The sequence below is a fragment of the Rhopalosiphum maidis genome, chromosome 1 (assembly GCF_003676215.2).
Source record: "Rhopalosiphum maidis isolate BTI-1 chromosome 1, ASM367621v3, whole genome shotgun sequence".
NCBI lineage: Eukaryota > Metazoa > Arthropoda > Insecta > Hemiptera > Aphididae > Rhopalosiphum > Rhopalosiphum maidis.
In genome coordinates this window covers 18,651,438-18,677,308 of record NC_040877.1, presented here as the reverse complement: position 1 = coordinate 18,677,308, position 25,871 = coordinate 18,651,438, and the positions used below count along the sequence as shown (strand labels likewise).

The 25,871-nt window shown below is 28.4% G+C and overlaps 2 protein-coding genes across 19 annotated transcripts in view; one reads left to right on the top strand and one right to left on the bottom strand.

Moving 5' to 3' along the window:
• The window catches only part of LOC113554958 (coiled-coil domain-containing protein AGAP005037), a 167,783-nt gene that overhangs the window by 71,545 nt on the left and 70,367 nt on the right, over positions 1–25,871 (bottom strand). The gene's annotated exons all lie outside the window — the stretch shown is intronic.
• LOC113555016 lies at positions 5,847–24,767 on the top strand. Its single transcript, XM_026959291.1, has 5 exons — positions 5,847–6,260; positions 18,629–18,887; positions 18,986–19,091; positions 19,891–20,105; positions 23,805–24,767. The coding sequence occupies exons 2-5, from the start codon at positions 18,642–18,644 to the stop codon at positions 24,579–24,581; spliced, it is 1,344 nt and encodes a 447-aa protein (XP_026815092.1). The 5' UTR covers positions 5,847–6,260; positions 18,629–18,641; the 3' UTR covers positions 24,582–24,767.

The following is a 25,871-nucleotide window of genomic DNA, read 5'->3' as shown; positions in this document are numbered from 1 at the left end:
ATCTAAATAATAATAAATCTAAATCTAAATAAAAACAAAAAATATATATATTATATATATATATATATATATATATATATATATAATTTTATAATTGTTGTGCATTTATATATTGTAATTATTTTTATCACAGACTTGTTAGAAATAAAAAGTAGTTATAAAAGAATTTAGCGCCCGCATGTGTTATCTTCGTCTTATATACATACAACATAATAAATTTGCATTAAGGGGAATCCATTTTATGTTGTTAATTTTAATATCACAGTAAATTTACCTATACTTAATTAAACTTAAATTTAAGAATATTATCTAGAACATCTCATAGGCTTTTATTAATATCATCGCTTTAAAATAAGTTATAGCGATGTAAAATATTACAATTTTAAAATGCTCATAACTCAATTTAAAATTATAATATTAATATAACTCTATAAGATGTTCTACATAGTATTCTTAACTTTAAGTTTGACAATAGGTAAATGTACTCTAATATTAAAGATAATAGCATAAAATAAATACTGTCAAACAATTTGTAAGTAAGACGGAGATAAGGCTGATAAATCTACAGTATATATATATATAACTATATTAAATAATTAATGAATTTATCCTAATTAGGAACAACAAGTTTATGATTTCGATGGTAATTTTTCCTCTAATATGCAAGGTGCTCTAATTATGAATATGTACTGTAACTACTGAATATAAATCAACAATCAAACATTATTCATAATAAAATGCCCCACCGTTTCAAAAATAATCTAATGATTCACATTGATCTGATTTTCTCATTTGATTTTTTTATTGTTATTTATTTGCAGTGCTAAATGATCATAGGTCTCGGAAATTCTCTTAAATTATATATCATCACATCCAATTCCCCAATAATTTCTGGTTGAGTTGAATTGTGATAAAAATCGAGTAGGGAGGAAAATAAAAAAACGTTTTATTAATTTTAATAGAGAAAAATCGCAGAATTTCACCTAAATTACGTTTGTTCATGTGTTATATTGGACGTACCAGAACGAAACGGACAAACGGCATCTGGTTAGATTCTTCTTTATTATTATATAAATATTTCCCGTTTATTTGTGTTCAGCAATTGAAAATATATTATTTTAATACAAGCTATTAGTATATACATGAAATGAACTCCCGTGGTTACATATCATATCATACACAATACACATACATAATAATATATAATATTATGTGTGTGCATGCTAACGTTACACATAATCAAATATTGAAAAGACTGAACATTGAAGATACGTATATAGTAGATAATTACTTACATTAATATTATCTTTCAAATGTCCGAAGACCAAGGGTTAATTAATAATAACGGAGTTCGGGATTTTTTGTTCATCAGTTATGGAAATGCAGTGAACCCGATTTAACCCTTAAATCGTTAAAAATGTATTAAGTTTATATAATCAAAATGATCTGAACTATATATATATACGTGTCTACTTTGTGATGTATGTGTGTGTGTACGTGTGTGTCAGTTTTTTGCCTTCTGAGACCCGGCAAGAATACCCATTATTGTTTTGGGTATATACGCTTGGGAATAATATTCTCGAAGTAACGGACTTGACGCACAAGCAAAAAAATAAATAATAATATAATCTCCATATAGTTACTTCGGAACCAACGTGTGAGCAGTTGAGATCAATATAATATACGACTACTGCTGTTGCAGATCCATGTAATCAATATGCAATCTTTTTCTCTATGTTTTTATATTTGTACGTATGAATTGCTATTGTTTATAGATGGTACTTGTGACCCGACGAAAAGTCTCGAAAACCTATTTGGCATATTTAAACGAAATACAGAATGAGGAGGAAAACCTAACCCAGGAAGTGAATTGTTATTGTGTGTTCCTTTATATATATAAAATTCAGTAAAATAAAAAGGAGTTTATTTATTTTGCTAATATAAATGCTGTCAAAGTTTCAAACAACGATATTAGTTTTTAAAGATCTTTAAGCTCTGAATTGAAAAGATGTAACGTTATATCATATTGATTTCAGATTTAAAAATATTCCGAATTTTAAACGAGGAATTGAATTCACGCCAAATCTGTGATTTTAAACCATTAGTTATTTGGACATCCGTTTAACAATCACACAATCGGATAATAAAATTGAAAAAGAATTATCGTCACATCCGTAATTTAAAAATAAATGATCATGACAAAGTGAAACACTATAAAAGGATATATGAGGATAGTATAATTTCTGGTACACTAATGAAAACATTATAGGGCAAAAAGATTTAAAGCTTTTTGATGTTTTCATTTATATTTACCATTTTAACTAAATATATCTAATTTTTAACTGACTGTACATTTATTTATTATGGTTATGCGTTTGAAACAGAGCGTAATTGAAAAACACGACGTCATGGTAAATTTTATAATATTAGATTCATTATTATAATGATAATCATTCTATCTCATACATAATAATGACCCAGTCGACAAATCACTATCGTTTAGTAAGTACGACACAAATTATACGACCATATGAGCTCAATAATAGTCCCATCAAGCACGTTGAAATAGTTTACATATTATTGATGCGTGTCATCAATTTGCATAATATGTATAATGTTTACCTATACGATATAGTTGGTGTACATATTATATTTATAAATTATAATAAACAGGTAGGTACTTAACCTTTTTTTGTTTGTAGCCGGATATGCATAGGTAACCATTATGTTTATAGCTACGTCTACATAAATTTATATATAAAAGTTGCTTGCTCTGTCCAATCACCACTGAATATTAATTTCAAAAGAACACGGACAAGGGAGATAGTTATATACTACACATATATGTTCTTCCGTTGGCATGAATGATATCAAACATTTCATTAAAAGATAATGGTTTTACTTAATTTGTATACTTTATATATATAAATATAGATTATACTGTGAACTTGGTATATAGGATGAATCACTCCCAATTTTCTTTCATGAATTATATTATACAAATTTAAATTTTTAGAATATTATTCACCTATACTTAATGAACATATTTTCAATATTTATATTACTTATAATTTTATACCATTAAAGATGTCTTCATTTTTTCAATTAAGAACCTATATCTTATACTGTACATTTTTAATCTGATGGTTTTTTTTTTTTGAAAATTTCAATTTATCCAAATCAAAATTCAAATGATAGTGTCTGAGTTAATGAAATGTATAGATGAAGGATAATAATCCTTTAAATTATTATACAAAATATAGAATATAATATATAATATTAAATCTTCTATTTATTATTATTATACTATGCTATTTTTTACCATATTATAAAATGTTAATAGATATTATCAATAAAATTACTAAAACTGTCAAATTATGATAAATTTCATATCTTCCATATCCATAATCATAGATATCTCTAGTATACAAAGTTAAATAACTAAAAACTAGTTATTCAAATTACGATTAAAATACGTACTTTTATTAACATTAAAAAAAAAAAAGTTTCATTCTCATGTAAAAAAAGAAGTTGGTATTGCTACAGAACACTTCTTAAATGATAAAAAGATAGAAAGCATGGTCCTAAGGTATAATTAGGAATTTTAAAAATCAAAATTTGTATAAATTCTTTGTTTAAGAAAAATGGCGGCGATGGGCATGCTTGGTGAATCTATATAAAAAGTATTATAATGACGATAAATAATTAATCAAACGTAGCCATTATTAGATTTGACATTTTTTGTTATTGTTCGTATAGTTTAGATATTATTAAAACAGTGATTTATAACGGTTTAGACGTTCAGAAAATATTTTGTATTATATATATAAGTCGGATAACTCAAATTTAGTATACAACATAACTTGTATTCCGAAAGAAAATCAAAGCGGTTTAGAAATAACTATATTTGTACAAAATTGAAGTAAGCGAAGTTAACTCAGAAAATAATTAATTAATTGTTTTCATTCCTTTGTTCTGGTTTTATCGTAAAATCACAAAGTACACGCACGTCTCCAGCAGTAATGCATTTGTGTTATAAATCAAATTTTAAATACTCATTCGTTTTATGTTCGGAAATCGTTTTTAGTACCTTATACCTATAGTATGAGGTTTTCTTGTACAGACAATGAAAATGATTACAAAACGAAATCCACAGAAAAATAAAATATGCATATTATAATATCATTCATAATCATTTTTAATTAGGTATATATATCGTGTAACGTTCACATATATTATATATTAGATCGGTAAAACATTATTTGAAAATATATAGTGTATTAAATTCAGTATAAAATCGTATAAACGTATTCCTATTTTGCTTCTAATTTAGAAATTTATTATTACCGACGTAATTGTTTAAAAATTCAACTATATCGTACTATTTTAGTTTATTCCTACATCAGTAATAATAAGAAATATATACTGTATTATACTAATAAGTAATTACTGTACAGTATTATCGGGGGAGATAAAACCGATTTTACGTGTTGTTTGTTTTTTATTTATTGTTTCATTTTAGAGACATTTCCCCTCCCCTCCAGTTTTATACGTGTAGCATAAATTTAAAGGTGAACACTATGTTCGTCCAGACACTGCGATAGATGTATTTATTATCATATTATTTAACAGTTTTATTTCTCAAGCTATGCCCACAATATAGGTCCAATAGGTGTATATTATATTATATTATATTATTATTATACACAATGAATCTGTTTCCGTCTGCATAGTTAACATAATAAGTAGTTAGGCAGTGGCGTAATTTTATCATATTTTTATGTGTGTAGGAGGAGAAGTATGAAATGTTTGAAAATTTTACCTATCACTCCCCAAAAACTGTTTAGTATGTAAACACCATAAAATATAACAACAAGTTGTGATATTATAATACCATGCATATTAATTATAAATATATATATATATATATATATATATGGAAACAAATAATTATTTTGTATTTAAACATTCACATACGATTGATATAACTATACGAAGTAGACATTATACGACTTGACTGATGTGCATCATCATCGTCATACGATAAAATAATATATCACTGCAATAGAGTGTTTATTATAAGTAGTTAAATATTATCTAGAATATTAATATGTAAAGCTAGCATTTAGGTTTTTATTTCATACTATTTCTATAAAATATACCTACTGTAGTAGTGTTGAATATAAGTACTTAAATATGGTGAACCAGTCTTTAAAGAAAAATCACGAGGAGGATATGTATACTACGGTGTATGCTCGTCGGCGATTAATATGTGTATATACGTACTATGATGTATGTAATGCAATTTGTAGAAAAATATAAGAATCAAAAACGGTTAGGTCTTTACGCCGGCTACGGAATCATAACGGGTCGGCAAAAAATAAAGTGGCCACGCGTATAATATTACGACGTGTATACATCACATTATTAAATGTTCCGATATTCGATCGACATAATTATTTTAATACTAGTTATGCAGACGGACGAATAATATAATTATAAAAGCTATTATGCTGTGGCTATTATTATTATAACATGGTTTGCGGGGATAAGACTGCGACATGCGGCCGCGGACGAATCGACATCGTCCATCCCGGGAGAAAGCGATTCTCCCCTACTATGCACATAATAATAAACACGACGATAAAACGTTGTTATTATCATTAATAGTATTATTATGTTGTGTTGCAGGCGGCGAATTTATACCCACAACAACGCGGGTCATCTCTGTCTACCTCCATCGCGAGACGAGCGCGTTTCCCGCCGTCCCGGCTGCTGCACAACCAATTTATATTGTATTATTATATATATAATATATATATTTAGTAAAGTAGTTGCCGGTATTCCGGTTCCGAGCTGTCCAAACGATCGCCGCAGATGACCACGTTCTGCAAGACGTCCGGTTATGTTTTTTTCGCCGGCTCACACGCACGTTACACACCACACGTCGTAGTCGTCGTCGCAGTCGTTTAACATAGCGTTCAGTTGCTCGTTTACCGTTGTCGCGTCCGTTGCGCCCCTCGTGGTCACTGTGAAATTTACCTGATTGTCCATTGGTATATATATTTAAAAAAAAATATATCATCGTATACAGTAATGAACGGCGTTGTTGTATTTTAAAAAAAAACAGTTCAATTTTTATTTTTTATTTGGGCGTCCGGTTTAGTGCCGATCAGTACACAAGACCTACGACGAAAATCCAAAAAAAAAAAATTAAACAGATCGCCAAGGATACTTTACTCCAATCCCGAGCCACACAAGTGAGTCTTAGTGTATAATATAGGTATATTACGTTAACGATGTTGAATAATATCAACTGTGAGATCAATAAATTAAATTTTTATTTAAAAATATAAGTTAAAATATTTAATTCTATATTACAATAATTCAATCGATTTCGTTTTCAAGACATTAATTGTTTCGGATAATGTTTAATGTGAACCATTTATTTTTTTCGTGACAAAAAAACTTCAATAAAAACTACATAGAAATACTGTATAAAACTATATAGTTTTGAATTGGTAAAAAATGAAGTAAGCTTAAGTTATTAATACAATAAAACTAAAAAACTTAAAAACTTTATAAAAAGTTCAAACAATTATCTATTCATTTTTTATTTAACTAAGTTAAATTTATAAAATTTTTCTAAATGAATATAATTTTAACTGAGTTAAACAAAAATTATTAACTTACTAGCTTAATCGAATTGCTTAATGATTATAATATAACAGTTATATTAATTATTGGTCGCTGAATGTTTGTAAGAGACGATATTTTTTAAATATTAATATATTTTATTCTAATTTATCTATTTTTGAATTGCATGCTTACATTACATTAATACAATTTAATTTTAGCTCATTTAATTTGTCGATGTAAGGTTATAATTTACGTACAATAAACATTTTATTTTATTATTGAAGTTTAAGTTAAACTACTCTATTTAAATTATGTATACCCAAATTTACATATATTTAAAAATGATATAATACTTTTTAAATGGGGATTTTGCCAAAAACACAACAAACCCATATAAAGGTATATAATTTTCGTAAAATATTAAATAGTATATATTTAAATAGGATCATAAAAACTCGTTCAACCGTTATGCGATGTCTATATATACCAACACACTGTAGGTACGAGCTTACAACAGATATCTTCTGGTTAACGTTTCATAAATCAGCATCAATTTAAAATATCTAAAATGAAATCAAGACTAATATTTTTTTAATTTGTTGATTATCCGGGTACGAAATATAGAACTCGTATATTATAATATTGTTGTCTCTAGAGAGTCGACCCTAAGCCAATAGGAAAATGTCATTAAGCACGCATATATAAATATTTCAGTACTTTCAGGTTTCGAAAAAAATTAATACATTTTTCACATATTCGATTATATTAAATTTACGTACGGCTTATGTTATTTAAATGCCAATTTACACTCTGTGACAGGTTTTTTCCATATCCACATAGCTTTGAGTTCATCGATAAAATTAAACTGCGAATATTCTATACTATATACAGGCAATTAGTTTGATAAATTTTCAAAATCCTATCGTTGAAGGTACTTACACACACGGAACCAAGATTAAAAAAAAAAAGCAATAAAACAAATATAAGAAAAAAATGTGAGCACGGAAGTTTTTTAAATATTACTAGTTCAGTAAATGGATTCGTAATCACATTTACAGTTTATATACCTACGCAATATATTATAATATGTATGTTAGGTCGCAATTTGATTTTATTTTAATTTACCGGTGAAGGATGATAATTGCATCATTCGATTACGCAGAAAAACGATCGAGGGTGGACAAATTGACATGTGCAGAGAGCAGTCGAACAAACATTTATATTTATTTTAATTCAAACCGATTTCAGTAAAAAATATTAAATCAATTTATTTTTTTTTCAAATATTAATACCAAACCGAACATAACCTTTCTCGTAAATGTTAGGCTCGTATAGTTAAAGATTCGTTAACTTGCTAGTCGTTCGTGGTTATTACTATAACGATGTTTATATTGCTAAATTTCAGCCTGGGTCCAAAATTAAAAAAAAAAAATAATGCATATCAATTTTAGTAATATATTTATTTAATATTGATATATTTTGTGAAATACTTATACTTTCGATCAAAAATTTAATATGAACAAAACGAAATATCTATATTTATATCATTTGTTTCACTAAAATAATATTTAATTTTCTTAATTCTTGATGAAACAATAACATATAATAATAATAATATGTTCTAAGAAGAATTTATACCCGCATATGTTGTGTCTCTGTCTTACTAGCCGTACATCATAGCAAATTTGCATTCAACAGAACACATTTTATGTAGTTAGCTTTAATATTGCATTCAATTTAACTATTGGCTATTATCAAACTTAATAAAAATATTATCTAAGACTTGATCGGGTATAACGTCTTCCTAATATTATGTTTTATTCATTATTTTGGATTATCTCTATAGAAAGTATGGTCGTCAGTTTGAATAAAAATAAATTGTTTTAAATAAATAAAATATAAATATATCTTACTAAGTACGAAGTACCTAGTCAATTAACATTATTTAAAGTGGCATAATTACAATAATTATTGTAAAATTCAAAAACATAGAAATTGAAAACACATTTGTAATTTTCTAAATGCAAATCTGTTAACATTATTGGTTTGTTATTTATTTATTTCTGAAAGTAGAAAAGTAATAATATATTTAATTTAATTATCTTATTGGTTCGTGATGCTCAGCTGTATTAAATATTTTTTGGAACTGTAATTTCACTATACCAATTATTATATTATTATGGTTATTCAATTATGTGGTTTCTCTACAGGCCAAGGCTAATTTATCATTTGCACTGATTATTTCATAATGATGCTTAATTTGAACGTAGGCAAATCTATTTACCACTAAACCTTTTAAATGGAAAATAAAAATTGTATTAACTTTGAACACTGTTAATTGCTGTTAACATAATGAAATAATTGGTTTTATAATAAATAATAATAACTACAACCTATAATATACGTAATGTTGATTATTTAGTAGCCTGACGTATTATTAATGTTTGGAAATAAGATCATATTTTCGTATTATTTTATTTCTTAAAGAAATTTGGCTATCTTAAAATATATTTATATATATTTTCAAAAAAATATTGGATAACATGAAACAAAATATATAAAGAATATAAACAAAGAGTGATATATATTTTTAGTTGCGATTAGTTTTCCAAAATTAAAGTTTTATAGTGTTTCTGGAAACAGTTTTGTCATTGTGTTATTTAAATAAACTTGTCGAAAAGTTGGTGTGGAAAAATATGTGCTTTTTGAGTAGATAAATATTTTTTTTTGTCACATAGGTGAATAATTAAAGTTTTTCAAATTACTGTTTTCGTCGTTTAAAGACTGTTTATACTATACTATATAATATATTACATAAATAATGTTAATGGTTTTTTTTTATATTTGTACATACAACAGCGTAATAAAATATTTAAAATAATTTACGAAAGTGCAAGAGTATTACGAGATTGGTTGAAAACATATTATTTTTATAATAAAATTGTAAAAAAGCCGCAAAAGTCGACACACATAAAAAATGTAATGTGCGTGCAATCGAAAGAAACGTTTGGTTTGAAATTTGGTTGTTTGAAGTTTTCAACGAGAAACAAAATATAATCTTAATAGATGACGTGAAAATAAGAACGCATAAATTCATAACATAAAGGAGACGTTTCCTATTGTCGATTTATAAAATAATGGGAGAAAAAAATAAAAGAATCGGCGGAAATGGTAGTACGTCATATCATGTCGATTGTGATAGTTCCACTAATATTTCATCATCTTTCCGTAAACACGACTAAAGTTTAGCTTTCCCCTCTAATGCAGCAGCACCACTGAATTATGCTGATTACTCTGCTATCTACTAGGCTATACCATTTAGGAAAAACGGCCGCGAGCCGGACATATTTCTCGCCAACGCAACCGTCCTCCTGACACGAGCCGCTATGCAGACTCTCGTTGCAGACTGCTGTCAGACAGCAAGCACGTCCGCGTACGTCTTTGTTGTTATTACATTATTATTTTTGGCTATTACATTACCATCATTGTATTGGCCAGCAAATCCATTATAGAATTGCGCCACAGAAATCCCAATGCTTATTCGAATCACGTACTTAATCGAAACGCATTAACACTAGGTATATGCGACATAAATCGGGGCCACGTGACACACACATACACACAATAGGTAGGTATATATAATCACATTATTATTGTTATTATATTATATCATTGTTCTTATCATTGAGGGCTATTATCGTGGTCAGACAGACGACAATGGTCGTCGAAATAAATAGATCGACTTGTCGCAATCGTCTGTTATTATTGAATATATATATATATATATATATATATAAAAATTGAACATAACAATATTTTTTCTTCATTTATTTATTTTTATTTTGATTATACAAGTGACTCTTTAAAGGGAAACACTAATTTTCTAGAAAAAGATTATAAAGGTTTTTGGAAATATATAAATATATTTTTTTATAGTTAACATTAGTTTTTATAAGTATTTAGGGTTTGTTTTATTTTATTTTTCTACAACTCGGCTCATCGAAATTTTAAATCAGTGCCTTGAACCAAAATTAAACAAAATCCGAATAATTTTTTGTTTTTTAATTATATGTGATACTATTTTATGTTGTGTTTATTATGGGGGTCAGTTTGATTTTGTAATGACTTATTTTTAATTTATGCTTCATTTTATCAATTTACTAAGTAGTATCGTTTACCTATCAATAATATTTTTTTGTTTGAAATAGTATTTTAAGAAATATCCTATAATTTATAAAAATTTAATTTTGTACAAATGACTTCAAATGTTTTTAAATGTTAATAGGTACTTCTTGATAAAATAATTGTTTACATTTAATAGAAACACTCTTATGCGCATTATAATATTAAACATAATATCATACATCAACGATTGATGTCATTTTGACGTACTGATGTGAGGCACCAAATAAATGACATTATTCTACAACCAATCATTGTACTTGTTTATATAACGCGATTTACGACATCAAAACCCCATATGTATTTTATATACGTAATTTAAATACACACACGCACATACATAAGTAAGTATATACAATATGAAACCGCAAATATTTGTATATAGCGTGTACAAAAAACGCTGGAAAAAAATACAACGATTAAACGTTTTAACACGTAACGAACTGTGTGAAGCGGAGGCGATGAATAGAACGTATTGAAAAAAAAAACATAATAATTAGTAACCAAAAAACAATCCGTTTCGGTTATACACACTCACTCTATGCACACCGTTAATATGTGAATAACTGTCTGAAATTCTTTGGGTCAATTATTATTATTATTGTTATGTATATTATTATATTATATCACATACATTTTTTACAATAAAACATGGATTTCCTTACAAAAAATTTACGTGTGAAAATATCAGATTAGGACTTTAAATATATCCAAATTTTGGATAACAGCAATAATAATATAATATTTCGATGAGAATATTTCTGTTTAATGTTAAACAACATTATTATTATAATAAATTGTTTTTCTCTCGTTAACTTAAATTCACGCACTTCTGAATGTCTTCACGGTTATGCGTAGTTAAATAGAATTTCTTCGTGTTCTAACAATATGTTGCTCATACTTTCCAGGTAATATAACAGTTTGGTGGTATTCTATCAAAGTTTTAACAATCAAAAACATTGTTGAACTCGATATCAACAACCGAGTTATTTATCAACGACCGTATTATAACAATTATAAATAGCAAGCTCCTGCAGGGTTTATTTTCAAATTTCTTCAAGTTATCATAAGTACATCGTGTTTCCAATTGAGTATACTAGGCACAATAATGCACACTGTAATTAGCATGGTTACATAATTACCTAGAATATCGAAGAAAGTATCAGACAGTCTTTAATGTGATTAATTTTTTTATCCGTTTAAATTAGGTCGAAATTATGAAAACCAAACGCGACTTAACACCCATGGTCATTTATAAAATAGGGGTAAGGTATTACACGAGTGAACATTTTTACACACGCCAAAAGGTTGTCATATATTTGATGAAAAAATTACATTTGTGTTATTTATTAGAATGAATAAGTGGTGAGAAATGGTTTTCATAGTGCTTTTAGTCAAAACGAAAATTCTCAATATTTTTTTTCGTGAAATACTGAAATACTTTAAAGCGAAATATCGAAGCTGGCGTTTTTCAAACTACACACACACACACACACACAAGTGCACGATTTAAGTTCATATTATATAATATTTGATGTAGTCTATACATAGTGTTATATTTATATAGACATAATCGACTAGGAAAATATGAAAAAAAAAGTGCGACTATATACCGAGTATTATAAATTTTTAATGCACGGCTTCATAGAATCATTTTTATTTTTCGTCAAACTGTTTCGATTTTTATCCTTTTATCTTACGTTTCGTTAAAATAATAATATAAATAAATAAACACTTAGGGTACGTAATATAATATTATTAGTTATTACTTATTATTACCATTATTTATATAACACATCTTATGTTCATCATATTATTATACGGTGTAGTATATTTTATCATAAACCGGAAATTTTATATACAGCCGTATTACAGTAATACAAGACATTGATTTATTTATTTTTTTAAATTGACAATTAAAATTTAAAATATAAATAAACAGATGCATATTACATTTTTTAATAAGATAGTTATTGCATGACTACCGAGCAAATAATTAGTGCGCAAAAATAAAAAGTGAGTGCCAGGAGATGTAGGATAAGATAGATCGACTCCATACAATTTTGAGCAAAGGGTAAAGAGAAAAAACCTACTTTAAAGTTATACAATATCGAATCCGACACAAAATAGACACTTTTCAACTTCGTTCAAATTTTTATATATTATTAAAATGACACCAAGACAATTGGATATTCATCGTAGACACGAGAGAACTGATAAAAAACATTTCATCTTCAATCTATACAATAAAATATTGTTTAATACTAATTAAAATTTAAAAATAATCATCTATATTAATAAAATGAAATGTTTCTGCGTGTGTGTAAGCAATCTACAGACAAAATGTGCAATTAGAAGACGATTTTGAAAATTAAGCATTTTAAAGAGGATTTTATATAGTAATTTTAGGTATTACAAAAAATGAATATTTTTTTTGTTTGTATATAGGGTTACTATAGGGTTAACCATATTAATTGAGCTATACATAAAACTAGGCCTAAAATGAATCAGCTTTATTTAAAATCACAGTTTTTACATTTTCGTAAATAGTTTAGCAAGGTTTGAAGTGTTATAAGCTATTTTTTATTACTACACTGATCTTTTATTTATCAATACATACATATATAAATATAGTTTACTGATGAAAAATTATCATTTTTATTTTTATACATCGCTGTCGTTTGTGACATAAAACAAAATAGTTATTATGATTGGATATCATTTTAGACCTCTATTTTTTATTTGGTCAAAACAACCCAAATAACCGTGTTAAAAATCTGTGAAGTTTACATTTAACGGAATTTAAGAAGTGGTAAATAGACGGGAATTTAATTTGTCACGAACAATGCCGTGCATGATCAGCTAGTGTTATACAAATATAAACATATATATATATATATATATATATCAGAGTTGTGAACTAGACTATCGGTTTTTGTTGATAAAAACCTCTTGCGATATTTAAAGTGTTAAAACATAAAACGGGAAAACCTATCCATAAGAGGAATAGAAATTCTTAATTTGATCCTAAAACCTTTAACCTATCGAATATATACTCCCTCCCTCTTTGATTACATGTCACAAATTATAATATATTCTTAGGCGTTGCGACGAGACGTGCATTGATGAAACAGCGTAATATGTAAGAATACAATATATTATATTAAAATAATACGGTGAATGCGATTGTGTATATTATATACAGGAGCTCCACTTAAACGCGGGCGTTGTATTATATAAACTGTACTGTTAATTGAAACGGGTATAAGTGATTTATAATATTAAAATATATCGTATTATTTAAGCACAATATATACCTACATAATAATATTATATACATTGATACGATTAAGGCGGACAGCAGACGTGCGCCTGGAGGTGCGTGGCCGAGAGTCGCGTCTTAAGAACTACCGTAATATGGAGGCGATCGTATAATAATAATAATATGTAACATATTGTGACAGTGAAGCCGAGTCGGCGTGTACATATATTCAGCACACTATTAGCTGTATAATAATATTTTGTAACGACCGGTAGCAGTGTCAAAACAAATTACCACAGACTCAATAAACACGATACACTTATTGTAGCATACGGTGATTTTTTTTTTTAGTACGTTTACACCATTCAATTTTACTTTTGCTTAAATCTTGCGATTATTAAAATTTTTAAAACGTGGAATTATTAAGTTTACCGATAGAAATTATAGAGATATTATTATGATAAAAGAAACAAAATATAATACGATATAAATAATCATTTGATATTATTACTAATGATATTTTAGTTTTTACGTTTAACAATATGAACGAAACGATTGAAGACGATTAGATACGGTCTGTCATTTTGAATGAAACGAATAGTTTTTGGGTTGTCGTTGTTGTTTTCATATCGTTTGTCAATGAATACAAAATTGTGTTGAAAAACATTGTGAACATATTAATTTAAAGTTTGGTTGTTTTATTTAAGGTTTAGAATAGCAGATTCTATTATAAATAAAGAAAAATAATAAAATAGAGAATATAATATAATCTTGATAAATGTATTTAATAATATTTTTTATTTTATTCTTTTAAGAAATGTAGCTATGTACTTTAGAGTTTTAAAGTACACGTTATTGCATGTTAATGTAGTTTAGAGAATAAATTGTAAACTTTTAATGAATATAAAATAAGCACCCACACGCGTATAAATACAGCTTTCGAGTTCGTTAAATCGACGGCCCTGCAGATGAAAACCATATTTAAATGATAAACGGAAAAAAACGAAAATTTATATATCCACACAATGATAGCGTCTATAATAATTATTATGGTGGCCCGATAACATTATAAAACAAATTATTATAAAACACACTGGCGACGATTTTGTATTATTTCCGTGTGTACTGTGTACCATACAGTATACTGGCATACACGCATATCTATATTTATATATCCCTGAAATAAGAGAGTTTTCATTTACTATACCGCATAACGTACTCATATACCTAACTTTGTGTACATATATGTGTGTATAAATAATATTATCGTTTTAATTGCTTTACTAAATATATTTAAACGTGTCTCATGCGCTTATTATAATATTCCAGGATATAACATATTATTAAACATATATAGTAGTTACAGCTACGAGTATGATTTATTTTATAAAATGAGTAACGTTAGTTCGTCCAGTTATAGTCGCGGCATTACATTAGATGTGACAATTAAATTATATGCATTGTGCTGTAATGTAGCAGTGTAGGTGGTTGTAAGTATAGTTTACAACATAGTTTTAAATGTTAATTTCAAAAACGAAATATTTTGTATATCGTTATGCAGACTTTGTACAAACATAGTTAGCAGATAATGATTGTTAAAAAATTTATTAAAAAATGGCATATTCAAAATTACGCAAAACGTTTTTAGTAAAATTCGAGTGCATTTTCGTCTTTTTTTATTTAACGATCTATTTTTAAAACAAGAGATCATTATTAGTGTATTTATGATAAAAACAATATAGTTTCTTTGCTGTTTTGAAAAGAAATAAAATTCACATTCTTTACATCAGGTCATTATCAAAACGTGTGAAAAGTCATTGTTTAAAGTGACACATCAAAAGGATTACGAAAGAATCCTATATACATAATATCTATATACTGTAACAAAATATACGATTTTGGTATTCAAATAATGACATAAATATTTAATATGAAGAATAGTGTTATGATTTATGAACGACCAAAACGCTTGTCAAAATAAAATCTGTCTCTGATACGCACATTTAATAACAACAATAATAACAATCGCTTTGTTTGACGGGTATCATATCATATTTATATAATACTGTTAACGGTCGCATTTAACGGTGGCGTTGATGTTACTTATAAAACAACAACATTTGTGTGAAATCTTGCTCTAGAAACAAGTAGCTCTAGGGGTCATCTGAATTTTTAATATAATTTATATTGGTATACATAATATTATTCATAAATAATTAATCATATTACTTAATATAATATGTCAAAATAAATTATTAAATTCAAATTTAATAATTAATTTATCTTTCAATTTTAAGAAAGTGCTGACCTCATTTTAAATCTAGTTTTAAAAACTGTTTTTATTATGTCATTTTAAAATTTAAAACAAATATTATGATAACGAAAAGCATAATTTATTAGATATATTATAGTGTATTTATGAATAAAAAATCTTTTTTTAAGAATGATTTTTTTAGTTTGATATTTAAATCAAATATTATGATTATGACGTATAAGTAATTAACGTTCTTGACATTATTGTTAAGAAATTAATGAAACAAAATAAAGTTTTGTGACAATACTTCAAGAGGAGTATGAAAAGTTTTTGGATTTAATATTTTAATATAATGAATTATTACTTTAGATTTGACTGTTGGGTTTCCTAATATTATTTTATGAGACGATGATCTTATATAAATATTAACAACAAGTCAAAGTTATTTTTGTTGACAAAATATTTATCATCCAATACTCATAAAAATGATATAAGTATGATTATTTTGTATTAAGGGATGCAGAATACAGTACGCATAGTATAATTATTATTATTTGCAAACAGTGAATGTAATACAGAATCAAATTTATATAAATTGTAGCACATTTAGTAATAATACACAAATAACACAATTACGATACTTTCTCGTCGTTCATTGTATTTTGTTTGTATTGTGAATGTTTTTATTTAATTTGATGTGGTTTTTTGCTATTTTTAAAAAAGGATGTCACTCGTTTTAAAATAATGTTTATCGATATTTTTTATTATTTTTCTTCTCTTGAAATATTTTTGATTAGACTTCCCGGAAAAATAATATTTCTAATGTATAATTTATGGATACAAAAATATTTTTTCTCACATCCTCAACAAAGTTATATCAACAACAGAATACTATACCATGTTGAAATTACACAATTAAAAAGATTTTTGAATTAATAATTGTATGTATTCTGAATAATTTATGACATTTAAAAATAATTTGTATTTTATAGGTTTTGTCATATATTATCTTTAAGGATTTTTAGATTGATTAATTAAATCTTAATTTTTTTCAATTATAATCAGAAAATATTAATAATAAATATAATACATTTCTGTTAAGTGTTATTATAGCATTATTTTGATCGTTGAATTGAATTTTAGACGCTGATAAATGTTTGTTTATGATGAGTTTTCGGTATTATTATTATTATACATTATATTGTATGGTTATATTTTATTTTAATAATATTACTAAGCAAAAAAATATGTCATGCATAGAAATTTATGTTGAAAATTAGTATAAGAGGAAAATAGCTATACATTTTAATACTTAGTAGTAGAAGTTTAGAGTTTTAACCTTATTTTACTGTGCTAGAGAGAAATAAACGGATCACGGTAAAAAGTGGTGGTAACTTGTAGCAAAAGTGGTGACGGGGTGGCTATGTTTTTGAAAGTTTCACCTCTAGGGGCTGCAACATTTGTGCCTTATGTTATAGTTTCTGTGAATCGAATATTAACTTTAGACTTTTAGATATTATTATAATACAACAAAAAGAAAAAGCTGACGTATGTACAGAGACAAAGTCAATATATAATATTATATGGCGGGCATAATAATATTTACTGCATATTATATTATAGAGAACTACGAACTTTATGCACTAAAAAACAATAAAATACGCACTGAAATAAAAATATGAATGACTCTTATTAAAAATATAATTTTTTTACATAAATATAGAATAGTAAACATTATACGAGTAAACTTTGAACGAAAAAAACTGTCTAACCTAACCTAACTTAACCTAGCTCATAGCTAAAAATAAAAGATTTGCGCATGCCTGCTAAGAATGTTTAATAATAACACATAATGTGCTATTCTGAAAAATAGAATCCGAATGCGCATTATTTCAACATGTCCGTATAAACATAATATTGCTATTACTTAGGCGCATTATCCGGATGTCATGAATCATGATAATATGAATTTGTTGATTATACTAAAGTAAAATTTACCACACTCTAGCGTAGGCGAATTGCCTATATAGCACGCCGTCGTAACACATATTGACGATAATTTAATATTTTATTATAGAATTGTGTCATTTTTATATTAGAATTATTATTAATATCATGTGCCAAGAACCGGACTACATATTTAATCTACTAAAAGAAAAAAATTAAAAAACATATTACAATATTTTCTGCAAATATATAAGAAAAATTATTATTTAATTAAAAAAAATCATAAATTATATATTATAATATATTATTATGAATTATAATATAATAATAAATTCGTTTTACAGTCTCTATCTCGGAATGGTTTCGACCCGACTGACAGCCATGGCTATCGTAGCCTGGTGCTGTACAATGACCGCCTCGGAACAATACTGGAAGTGGCACAAACCTTACACGTGGAACAGTTCGCCAAAATTGAATTTACCTACGCACGCGGCCGTCTACGGTAAACCACTGCCGAGGCCATACATGTCTGCTCATGAAAAACCACGAGACCGTTGTGAACTGCGCAAGGTGGTCTTCACCCAAGATGCTGAATCGCCGCAGGTAAGCGAACCTCATATGACCATGTACTCGGACGGTTTTCGGTTTACTAGATGTTTTATATTATTATAAATAAATTTTACTACTACGTCTATTTACAGTACATCGTCTACAAGACCAAAATACCAGATTTGAAAGAATTCACACTGTGCCACTGGCATAATATTTTTAATTACACGCACGATCAACCCATATTCTCGTACTCACGTAAGTAGACCATATTCTGCTGTCTCTGCTGATAGGTATATATATTATGTTTTTATATATTTTTGTAAAAAAAAAAAATATTACTGCTGTGACTCTGTGACCATTTTTGATAACGCTCCACTGCACAATGCCTTTTTATAATAACACATATATATAATTTTATTTATACTCCGACGGTTTGCCAAAGTATCGTCGTGCCGCGACGACAAGATCCTAAAATACGATATCGTGAAAAATGTATGTCATCAAAGGCGTACAATATATAATATAGTAATGAGAGTTTATAAAGCCGTTTATTAAAATAAAACTTTGCCGCTAAAAATTCACCCTCGGCCGCTTCCGGGAAAATAACGGCGGAATAGTAATTATTTATGAGACTGCCGATGGGAACTGTCGGGGAATCCGTTCAGCGTTATATTAAAAATGAGTTTAGCATTTTTGGTTGAATTTACTAAAATTGTTAACAAACAAGATACACCTATAACATGTATGACATCATACATAATTTAAAAATAAATATTAACGGAAGTTGATACGTGGATAATAATACTAGTCTATTATAGAGCGGTATTCAATCTCGATCTAAGACAACTAATTTTTAATCAAATGTTGTAAGTGCACGGAGTGATCTATTTAACGTAATTTATTATTTGAAACAGATACTGACATTTTTGAGAATATTTTATTTACATAATAGTTAAGTCTTTCTTAACAAATGTTTTAGAAAAAACAATTTTCAATTTTCAATTAAGTTTAAACGGTATTTTTATTCGAGTTCGTTTTGTTTTCGTGTACACAGATTCCGGTAAATCCCGTGTTATATATTCGTGGATTGAGAACAAGCCCGACAAGACATATTACTCGTTGGCCATCAATGGACACACCATTTACAGAATTAATTACCCGGAGAAGTTGTTCAAATGGTATCATGTGTGTCAGTCGTGGAACGGTCACACGGGCGAATGGCAACTGTGGATCAATTCCGAAAGAGTGGGCAGAGGATTTTACAACTTAGTAAGTACAAGCATCATTTATACATCGAGTTTTTGATTGTTACCGCGTTTGTGTAACGGCACGGGAATTCTTTGTTTGAAGAAATTAAAAAATGATAAAAATAAAAATACAACCGTGCAATACATTTGTATCAATTTCAGCGAGCCATTAAAACAAATAATATTATGTGATATTCCCATCGTTATAATCTAGATCATGAAAATTATAATATTTTAATTTTGAATCTGTTATTACGATTTATGAATAACCGTATTTCATATTTTGTGATTAGTTTATGACTATCTATAATGTATATAGTATGTACGTATTCCATATTTAGGTAACCGTAACTAATATGTGATATGTACTTATACTTACATATAACTATATTTAATATATATAACTGTTCTTTTTAATTAATCATGGACAAATAATTTATATTTTGTTAGGTAATTTAGATAGATCATTTACCTTAAGACGGACGCATATGGATATTATTACCATCGTAAACAAAGATCCTTTGATGTTAATTAGAATTGTTCAATATTTTTTTTTTCAAAAGTGCTTTGCCATTAAACAAATGTATTAACTTTGTTGTATACCGAAATCGGGGCAATCGTAATAAACATTCATCGTTGCGAGATTGGAATTTGATCTACGGTAGGTATGACGTTTATCTCCGCGCGAAGTATGAAATGCGAACCGTATAATATTGACGGATCAACCGGTTATGATTTCCGTTTTCGTTTCCGTTTATAGACATCGTTATAATTGATAGTTTTCACATAGAATCGTTTTCGCGGCTATTGATCCATCTGATCCCGCAAAATAGTTTTGATAAAAAAAAAAAAAAAGAAAAAGTAATGTCAAAATATGATTCCAAGGTTTTTATAGAAATTTCTTAGTGTTCTATGTTCGGGAAATATAATTTATAGTAGATTTTAATATATTATAACTTATAAAAATAAATTAGAATAATTATACATAAAGATCTCGCTCTTAGAATTTCTCGCACTTGAACTGCTAAATCGTTTTCTATTGCCTTTACCAATAACCATATTTTTATTTTTACATTTTTAGATTTCAACGACAATCTGTAGTAGTACAGGTTAGTAAATATTAGTTAACGCATAAACGTTGTATTTTACGAGAGGTATATTTTTCTGAAGATGCTCGTGTATTAAAACAAGACGTATTGAACCGATTTACAGTTTATTATTTACAAGCAGCGCGTGTTTACAGTACACACGGATAAGAGCTACTGTAGAGTAGTATTATATCCTGAGACTTTTTCCCTTTGCTCAGTAAAAAGTTTACCAACAAAACTCACGTAATACTAAAATCATTCTGCGTATTGATATTTATTTGTATTCGCCTTAACGGTTAAACACTATCATACCGTATAATATACCTTCTACAGACATAATGTCGTATGTCGTGATGTTTGAAAAATTGCGATTTTTTTTTTTTATCTCGTAACATTTTTTTTCGATTGTCGTCGTTAGCGAATGTGGAAAGTGGTTTTTCACCACAGTCGATTTTTTTCAACGTTTAATCATCTTCTTTTCTTCTATTTTTGTTAAATACATAATGTTATATGATTTTGTGACCAAAACTACAATAAACTATCCACGAGATTGACGGCAATAACCGTAAAAGTGACAAAATCATAATTATATTATTACTACTACTAAGTAATAAAATATTATATCATTATTAATGATGAGATATCCACGTTTATAAAAAAAAAACAAATTATTCTTTTCAGAGGTCATGACGCAAGCAGACACGTTAAGTATATTTTATTTCATTGCGTATGACATATAATATCAATTATTCAACTATAAAGTGCTAAAAATTGTTATTTTAATTATGATTTTACTTTCCGGTGAAATAATACTTTAAAAGAAATATACATATAATAATAATGAACTCGTAAAGCGTTAAAAGCAGCTGCTAATCCAGTTTACCTTAATGACATGTATAAATTAATTCATAGTTATATTATGATTCAAGCTAGTACTTAAAAACCTAGTACACTGACTCAAAAACTATATAATTAAAAATAGATAGACGAAAAATAAAAATTTTCATTTTATTTCAATAAAGCACTACAAAAGCTATGATAATGTAAATTATAGCCTTTATTGCTGAACTCAGAATAGTATTGAATATAGAACCACCGCAACATAAGAAAATGAAAAAAATATTTACATAGCCTTGAACATTCTTAATTAGAATTATTAGACTAGTCGTATGGTATGACTGGTCGTTAGTTATCATTTATCACTTAAGTTGACCTAACCCAACCCAACTAGTTTGGAAGAAATAGATAAATTATACATACATGTCAGTGAAAATGCTAATAATCTCATTATCAATATTATAAAATTAAAATAATGTTTTTAAAATAACTTATTCGTCTATACAAATAGCGTAATAGTATTATAAATCATACTGGTACCTCCAATTTAAGGTTTTGTATACCTATATTGATTACTGATAAAGAAATATTTTAAAGAAAGATTGTTTTTCTAAGTCAAATAAAATACTAAAAAAAACTGAATATTATAGTGAAATTCATTAATAAAAAGTCATCGCTTCTCATGTTATAACCTCATAATATTATTTACGCACAGAAAGTACGTATTTAACCTTCGACAATATTGTATTTTATCGATACTTATAGTTATGTGTATGACAAGTAGAAACTCATCTTGGATTAAAAAAGTTTTATTATTATTAGAGTTATCGAAAGTTTGTGACACCTAACGTAATATGAATATTGATATTTGCTTAAATTCCGCAAGTTTATTTCAGACATATACACAGTTTACGGATTTTGAACGGAAATTGAATGTGGTGTCCAAAATAGCATTATATTTACAGTGGGAGTGGGTCATGATTTCTAATATTATTAATACTATTACGATTGTTCGTTTTATATACAAGACTTAAGAATTAAGATATGTGTACGATGGCACAAAAATATATATTTACTTATGACAATCGTCATAGGTGAATGTAATAGGTAGGGGATCATCTTTTTCATTGAGTGTGTAATTTACATTTACCTAACCTAGGTGGGTGTCAAAATTGTATGCAGAGGTGTATAGTATCAAAGGTAAAATTTTAAACTATCGTTAGATTAATAGTATTTTCGTACTGTACGATACAAAATAAAAATATTGAAGTACTTGTAAAGCATATTTCTGCTTTAGAAATAAAAAATAAAAACAATAAAAACAGTAAAAATGTTGTTTTTAACGATTTAGAGTTATGCAAACGATTATTTTTAAAACGTTAATAGTTTTTGAAATAAAAAGTGTGTTACGTAAAATGGATCACTCGATAATATTGAACAGTGATGAATATTCCGGAATATATATGATGAAAAGTATAAGAAATCAAAGATTCTAAATAAACGTTATAATATGAGTATCAATGTACGATTTGTTGTCCGATGCGTATTATATAATTTAATACATCGAATAACGAAACGTACACTATATAGATTCCCAGCGTGGTGCGAACGGCATTAAATCATAGTATAGCTAAAGCAAAGTTTACGCGACTTATACGCGAGCTTTTATATTCGTTTCTCGTCTGGAAAATGAGACGAAAGTTCGGGGTTTGTGTGTCTCTCAGTTGATTAAATTTTAGTTCGTATAATCGATTGTACATAATCGAAGTTTAATGCTATATGATTGTCTTTTGCAGATGGCTGGTAAAAAGATTAAAGGTGGCGGCGTGGCCATTAGTGGACGGGAGTATCTGGAACAAGCGTTGGCCGTCCATTACCCGGCGTACTCGGGAGAACTGACGTTGGTGTCACTGTACAAGGCGGCGCTGACAGCGGGCAAGGCGTACAACGACCACAAGCACCATCACGTGCACAACTTCCATCACGGGTACGACGAGTCGGTGGACGAGGCCGAGACTGAGGCACCACCTACACTACCCCCCAACCCGGAGGCCACAAGGCCGCCACACTTGGCGCACGGCGGACAGTTCGCCAACGGTCAACGGATACCCATGCTACCGGTGCCTACTACCAGCAGTTCGGCACAGCAACAACCGCTGCTCCCTCAACTACCACCACAGCCGCAACTGCCTCTTTTCGACGGCGGTCTGTACGACTTTTACGACGCGCCCGCTGGCGACGAGACGTTCCGTGTCAATCTGTTGGACAAGCATGACGACAACCGTCGTAGCAGCACCATGGTTCGTTACAAGCGTTGGACTCCCCTGTTCCGGCAGCCGATGGCCGACGTCACTCCCGCCGTCGACGGCCGAAACGCCAGATCTGGCGGTGAGCTGCACGATCGGAAGTATGAACCGGCCGAATGGGAGGTGTCAAAAGTAGCCAGCGTGTGCTCGGCCTGCGTGACGGATCCGTTCGGTGCGGCTTCCGTCTTGTCTTGGCACGAGACCCGCAAACAGTTCTACAACGGCGTCCACTATTTGCCAGCTCTGCCGAAGTGTTATTTGTTCTGATGAGATTCGCGTTCTGGTCATTGAACCACCGCTACCCAATCTCGCCACCCATCTACCGACCCTGCCACCCACCGCCGACGCAATATCGCCATACACTTTATTATAGCATGGTAGTAGGTGGGGGCGTCGACTCGGGGAGAGATACTGTACATACTTATACATAATATATTATTATTATTTTTATTATTAATAGTGCCCTGAACTAAAAACTATAATTTTACACATTGGCACATAAAATAAAATCATTATAAGCCGTACATGACGCTTAAGTTGCGCTTTACACAGGTTTTTTTTGGATTTAAATTCGTAAATTTTTCCAAAATTAAAAAAAAATACACATGAAATACGTCGATTATAAAATCGTAACGTCAAAAAATTGAAAACCATTCATTGCGAAAAATCAAGTGTGGCGCATTATGTAAACGGGCCATCAGGTTGTATTATAAGTCGTGTTATTTATTTATAAGCTGTATTTTACAATGTTGTACAACCTTACAATAGAACAGTGATAAAAATATTAAAATCGTTTTCAGTCCCTTTCCGTAAATTCGTTTTATGACAAAGCATAATTATCACCTATCATTTTAACTTTTAAAGCCTAATCGTCGGCGATTTAATATAGAGGTAAGTAGTCATTTTTCTCGGATTTGATACAATCTGCAGTCGGTGGTTAAGACTGTAACTGCCCCGAACATGCTCAAAAATAATTATTGTTGTTATAAAAAATTGTATTCCATCGATAATGTTGTCTTTTAGCGCTTATTTTTTGTTTAATACACACAAACTGTTCTCGAACACGTCTTGTTTGGGTATCGGTCGTATTGGCGGACAAAAGTATCCGATGATAAATCCCGAAATTCCATCATTGCCTTTTACAACAAAACACCGTTATAGAAAACCTTTTTGCTTCTTTTAAATTATACTTTAAAGCGTAGAATTGTTTATGAAATCAATATATTATAATATCTATATTTCCATTTATTCACTTATATATAACATGTTTTTATGTAAAAATATAAATAAGAGGTGATTCACAAAGCATGAAAATCCCATTTTTTCTTCAATAATACAGTTATTAAAAATTTTATTTCCAGAACTTTTAAATATCTATACTTAAAGACAATATTTTTGAATTCTTGAAATTGTTATATAGTACTTAAAAAGTTAGCTAATGGAGATAAAAACTTTTGTTTACAAATGAAAACTCTTTATTTCACTGTAAATAATTTAGCATATAATTAGTATACTTGTCTCTTATTTTTATCAATAAGTATTATAGTTTAAATATGA